At 42.9% G+C, this 6335-nt stretch overlaps 1 protein-coding gene across 1 annotated transcript in view; it reads right to left on the bottom strand.

The window, feature by feature from the left end:
- Positions 1–6332, bottom strand: part of l3mbtl1 (L3MBTL histone methyl-lysine binding protein 1) — a gene marked incomplete at its 5' end in the record, with an annotated part of 29529 nt that extends 23197 nt beyond the window's left edge. The window contains 5 exons of the mRNA XM_056259063.1: positions 1135–1245; positions 3717–3802; positions 4107–4183; positions 6002–6153; positions 6246–6332. Coding sequence (XP_056115038.1) covers positions 1135–1245; positions 3717–3802; positions 4107–4183; positions 6002–6153; positions 6246–6332 — 513 coding nt within the window. The remainder of the gene's footprint in view (positions 1–1134; positions 1246–3716; positions 3803–4106; positions 4184–6001; positions 6154–6245) is intronic.
- Between the last annotated feature and the right edge of the window lie 3 nt (positions 6333–6335).

Raw genomic sequence — 6335 nt, forward strand, 5'->3', positions numbered from 1 at the left:
GGGTTATTCATGGTCTGTGGAAGTAATTGGTTATTGCTTTTAATGTTTACATGTCCTTTTAATGTTCGAATGTAAGAATAATGTCATCTCATTGTACCCAGTTTTAAAAAAAGAAGCTTATTACTGCGTTCATAGAGTGAAGCTTTCGCTGGTTGTTTACTGTTTAATGGAAGTTACACACATAATGCGCGCAAAGCCCCATGGAGCTTAGGAAAAAGGTGGATATATTCTCTGGAAACATGTCCTACTATTGGACTCAATTTGGCCTCTCAAAAACCTTGTGTAGAGAATGTGTAATATTTCTGATGTAAAAAGTAATAATAAAGATATTCTGGAGTGTGATTCAGTGAGTTGTTAGCGTGAGTACCACTATAAATGAATGTCATGTGGCATTACATGCTCTGTTAGCACAAATGTTACAATTTGTTGGTGTGTTGATAGGCAATGCTTCAGCAAAACTTATTTACTCTTTTAACTTATATTTTTCATACTTTAAATAGTCATTTGGTTGACATAAATTGCCATTTATAAGTCAAGGGTCAGTAAGATTTTTTTTTAAATAAATGTTTCTTTTTATTCAGCAAGGATGCATTCATTTGATCAGCAATGACAGTAAAGACATTTCTTTTTCAAATAAATGCTGTTCTTTTGAACTTTCTATTGATCAAAGAATCCTGGGAAAAATGGTTTCCACAAAAATATGAAGCAGCACAACTGTTTTCAACATTGATAAAAATCATAAATGTTTCTTGAGCATCAGATCATCATATTAAAATGATTTCTGAAGGATCATGTGACACTGAAGACTGGAGTAATGATGCTGAAAATACAGCTTTGATCACAGGAATACATTACATTATACTATATACAGTATTCACATAGAAAATTGTTATTTTAATTGTAATAATCTTTTACTTTTTTTTTACCGTATTTCTGATCAAATAAATGCTTTGATGAGCAAAAAGACTTCTTTTACAATCGTAAAAAATCTTACTGACCCCAAACTTCTCAACGGGAGTGTGTATTTCTACTGGGTTTTTATGAGACATTAAATGAAAAAACGATAATGTCCTAGATTAACTTTAGTTATTTGATTACAGCAGCATAGCTGTAAGCTGGCAGCTTCTCACACACCTTTATTCTGTAAGTGTCCACTTCCTCCACCGTAGCCACGCGGATCAGGCCCGGACACCTCTTATCCACCGCCTCCAGCTTCATCTGCAACTGGAAGCTGTGGGAAGGACGCTACGCAAACATACAAGAGAAATCAGCTTTCCAATGCAATCCTAAGCCTGGCTTTATTTTGCTGAAGGAAATAGTTTAAATACAGTTATCAGTATATTTTGTAACAGAATACGATAGTTTCAATCAGATTTTTTTTTTAGATTTCATCAAGTCTTACTAACCTAACAATTAAAGGGGTCATGACATAGAGTTTTCTTTTTAATTATTTGAATATATTCCTGGAGGTTCACTGTGGCGAGGGGGGCGTGGTTCAGCGAGGAGAAAGAGAGGCAGGAGACGAGTGGTGCGTAAGTAGGTCAAGTGCAAATGACAAACACCTGTGTCTTGTTTCAGTAATTGGCATGGAGAGACAGGATAACAACCGGAAATGGATACAGACTGAGAGAGAGACTGGACTGGGACTTCGTGCATGTCTGAGAACTGAGTGACTGGAAACCCAAGTGCTGCAGTGAAAGAGTTTATTCGCAACCTTTTGTTTGTGATTTCTTCGAATTTTTTATTAGAACGCACAAGTCTCAGTCAGCTGACCCCATCTCCTTCCTTCCTCACACTGAAATCATCACACTGGTGCCGAAACCCGGGAGGAAGAAGATCCGCCACCGCCACCGCTATCATACAATCCGCCACCGCTATCATACAATCCCCGTCAGTTTCGCCATTTGCGGAGGTTATTCAGACTGCATCAAGAACATCATCAGGAGCTGCAGGACATGAGCGACGACCAGGTCCTGCGAGCTGTTCCGGAGCTGGATGGACCGGGAGGTTCGGGCCGTGGAAACACCATCTGTTCCGCCCCCGCCCACTCACGTGCCCCTCAACAAAATGGGTCCGCAGGACGACCCGGAGGCCTTTCTTGACCTCTTTGAAAGGTCCGCCGAGGCATGTGGATGGCCTCGATTGAACTGGCCGGTGCGCCTCATTCCATTACTGTCTGGAGTGGCGCAGATAGATGCACAGCAGCTGCCAGTTCAGAACCTCCTGGTCTACGACGACCTGAGACGAGCCATCCTTCAACGGGCCGACCCTTCGTGATGGCTCAACAGCTCCAGATGGCTGATGGCCGAGGGAAGCGACGTCGAGCAAATTATTGACAAAGTAGTGCTGGAGTAGTTTATTTCGCGGCTGCCAAAGAAGACCGTGCAATGGGTCCAGTGCCACCGCCCGGCGTCGCTGGACCAGGCCATCTAATTGGCGGAGGACCAGATGGTGGCGTGCCCTGGGGTCGGCAAAACTCTACCTTCTGTCTCTCTCTCTCTCCCTTCCCTTCTCTCTCCCTCTCCATATAGGCCGGTTCCTGCACCAAGAACCAGAGGGCAGTTCCCATCTCGTGGTCAGCCCAAATGGAGGAGTGGGCCAGGAGTGGGCCTGCGGAGAGGGGCTGGATTGGGCCAGCCGAGTCCAACCTCAGCTTCGGTTCCTCCGCTCTCTCCATGACAATTCCTTGACCTCTTTCTGCCACTAGGGCGGCGGGGAAGTCTAAGAGACTTTGTAGATTGTGTCTGATAATGGAGGTCGGGACATTGATCCGGGTTCCGGACACCCCAAAGGCTGCCCCCGATCAAGCTAGGTTGTACCAAATACCCGTGAGTATTAAGGGGGATACCTATCCGGCTTTGGTGGATTCAGGATGCAACCAAACCTCCATCCATCAAAGCCTGATACAACCGGAGGCATTGGATAAGAGCTGCATGGTTAAGGTGTGGTGTGTGCTTGGGGATGTGGGGAATTATCCCTTAATGTTGGCTGTTATTCAATTTCAGGGGCAAAAGCATAGTGTGGAGGTCGGAGTTAGCCCGCACCTCAGACATCTGCTAATTTTGGGGACAAACTGGCCCACTTTAAGTCAGTTATTGGGGCATTTATGTGTGGATGTCTCTTGGAAATCGGGAGAGCGGGGAAAGGGGGCGGTCGTTCAGGCGGGAGAAGCTGAGCCGGGACCACTGGTGACTGATCCAGAGAGAGGCTTGGGAGGACGGACCTTCAGAGAGCAGAAGTGAAATTCCGTATGTGCTGGACCTGAGAACAAAACTCCACACTTTTGGGCGGCTCTCTACGGAGAATTTGTAACAGGCCCAGGACAAACAGAGCCAGTTATATGACAGGGGAACAAGATTGCGTGAATTTGCACTGGGAGTACTTGTATTGCTCCCAACTTCTAGTTCAAAATTACTCGCCAAGTGGCAAGGACCCTTTGAGGTCACACGACGAGTTGGGGATCTCAATTAGGAGGTAATTCGAACATACAGGAATGGGGCACATCAAATTGACCACCTTACCTCCTAAAAATAGAGCGAGGCGGAGTCAGTGATGCTGGCAACGGCGGTGAGTGGAGAGGAAGATCTCGGGCCAGAAGTGAGCACTAAAGGCAAACCTGATTTCTCATGTCATGAGCCCTTTCAGTTATTGACTGGCATAGATCTAAACCAAAGATCATTTGATACTATTTTAAAGGATTGAGAGATGTAACACACCACTCTGAATGCTTCAGCAGCGACCGCTGTTGAGCCCGTCTCTTCCAAATATCTCTCCCACGAGAACCTGTCAGGGTCAGGATAATCTGCCGGGAGAAGAACACATTGAGCCAGTGTTATATAAAAAGTAAGCAGACTTGAGTATTACAGGTTAAAAGATTGGGGTCGGTAAGATTTGTTATGTTTATGAAAGAAGTCTCTTATGCTTCAAACAAACAGTAAAAACATTACTATTGTGAAACAAATTGTACATCCCTAACCCTAACACTGAGACATTAATGCAGCTTACATAATTTTCTGCCTTTTTGTAACAAAGACATTTACATCTCACAATGGATGATGGGTGTGATGGGTGTAATGGATATGATGGGTGTGATGTCTCTGAGTTACCCTGTGGAGGCGTCAGGGGGAGGCTTCTCTCATGACACCAGCCAGTGGGATGAATGTACGGGCTGCGGGCATCACACCTACGACATGAGGAAACTCAAAATATTACTACTTCATTTTGAATAACAAAACTATTCATTTCACACAGGACTATCATATCTTGGGCCCAATCATACACCCGGCGCAATGCAGCGACGCAAGTTTTTTTTCTAGTTTCAGCCTGACGCAGTAACCATTTTCACGTCCTCCACCACGTTGTTTAAAGAGCAAATGCATTTGTGCCCATCTGTATCCCATGGTCTGCTGGTCTGAAAACGAGGTGTGTTCAGGCCCATTGTTGACGCGTTGCTATTTTAAGGAAACTGAAATAGACTGAGCCATTGACCAACAAAAACCTGGTCTAAAGTCAATAGCGCAGTATTTTCTTTTTGTTATTTAAAGAGCGCGCTAGTAATGTGCGCCTATAGGCGGGTCCACAACACACGTTGTCCCGTAGATGGTCTGCTTGCGCTTTAACCTCGCGCACGAGCAGATCCGTTTCCTCGCTAGAGAAGCGTTCAGTCTTTCCGCTTGCAAATTCCGCCATGTAAATAGCGAATCCGCCATGATTCGCCAGTTGCGGGAGATGAGACTGATTGGTTTATTGCACGTTACGCCCAAAACACACCCATTACTAATTGAGAGAAAAGAGACAACACTTTTAGACCATGCGCCGGGAGCACCGAACATTTTCCCCGTCGTTAAACTAGCAAAAGTTGATTCGGACACGCCATAAGTGCACTTGTGCCGTGCTCTTTAGACCATGCGCTTAGATCGGTAGGTAACACTTTAGAATACGGTTCCTTCGTTAATGAATAACTACACAAGAACCAATGAGTAACACAATATTAACAATCTAGTAACTATTATTAACTAACAAGAAACTCTGATTAACGAACAAGTAAGTAATAGCGCACAGATGAAAGTGGTACTTTACTATTAACTAATCAATATTATTAGTTAATTAACTAACTTCCCAGAGAACTACTGAAAAAGTTTCATAATTAATGCAAAACTAATAAATAACCAATTCAGGACAAATGACTAGCACTACATTAACATGTTAACTGCTACTGTAAACGAATACACAAGGTGGTTTACATTATCAATATGTAATAGCATAGCAGACTTATGATTTGGGAAAGCTGTTAATAATTGGCTTATGCTGTCTATTTATCAACTGAATAATTTTAAAGAAATGGATTTTTAAATGCAGTTGTCGGGACCTTACTTGTCCTGTGGGCAATTTTCCGGCATTCCTCTGGACTGGCATTGAATCACTCGAGTCACGGTGAGTACTGAAACATATTGAGTCCTCAGCCACCCAAATACCATATACAGTTATTTTAATGTTTGACCTACCCCCCCAAAAAATATGTTTTTATGTATGTCTCCTAGCTCATATATGTGTGTGTGTGTGTGTGTGTGTAACTAGTAATGACTCAAGTGTTACTACATACTTCTAAAGAAATTATCTAAAAGTATACTATTTAAAAGTTCACCAAAAATCTCAAACGCTTGAAATTACTTTTGTGTTTGGTTGCACAAATCATGACTAGATCATGTAGTAACACTCGAGTCATTACTAGTTAGTTCCCAGGATCTTCACTTTAGAATACGGATCCAAATAATTAGTAATTCCCATATAAGTATGAAGTACCACTTTCATCTGTGTGTGCGCTATTACTTACTAGTTTGTTAATCAGAGTTTCTTGTTAGTTAATAATAGTTACTAGATTGTTAATATTGTGTTACTCATTGGTTCTTGTGTAGTTATTCATTAACGAAGGAACCGTATTCTAAAGTGTTACCGATCGGTAAAATAGGGCCCAAAGACTTGAGGAGTCGTTGTAACTCACCAGTAGTCATACGTGTCATCCCAGTTATCAAAATGAACCAGAAAACGGTTGCCCACTTTGTCTGTTACTGTTGCAACACAGATGAGAGAGGGATTCATGCGGTCGACAGCCTCCAACTTCATCCCCACCTCAAACCCACAGTCTGTCTCAGACTGCACAATGAGAAAACAAGGCCTTTGTTCAGACCGTTCTTGGTTTAGTAGGAAATTGCAATAGAGATTCAATCAACGGTTTTATGACTTACTTTGATTGAGCCAGAAAACAACTCTTTCGGTGCGGCTTGTGATCTGGTGATTTTTAGGTAGTTGGACCAAGAAAACTCTTCTTCTTTACA

Source organism: Rhinichthys klamathensis, unplaced genomic scaffold (genome assembly GCF_029890125.1).
Source record: "Rhinichthys klamathensis goyatoka isolate OS25496 unplaced genomic scaffold, OSU_Roscu_1.1 h1tg000163l_1, whole genome shotgun sequence".
Lineage (NCBI taxonomy): Eukaryota > Metazoa > Chordata > Actinopteri > Cypriniformes > Leuciscidae > Rhinichthys > Rhinichthys klamathensis.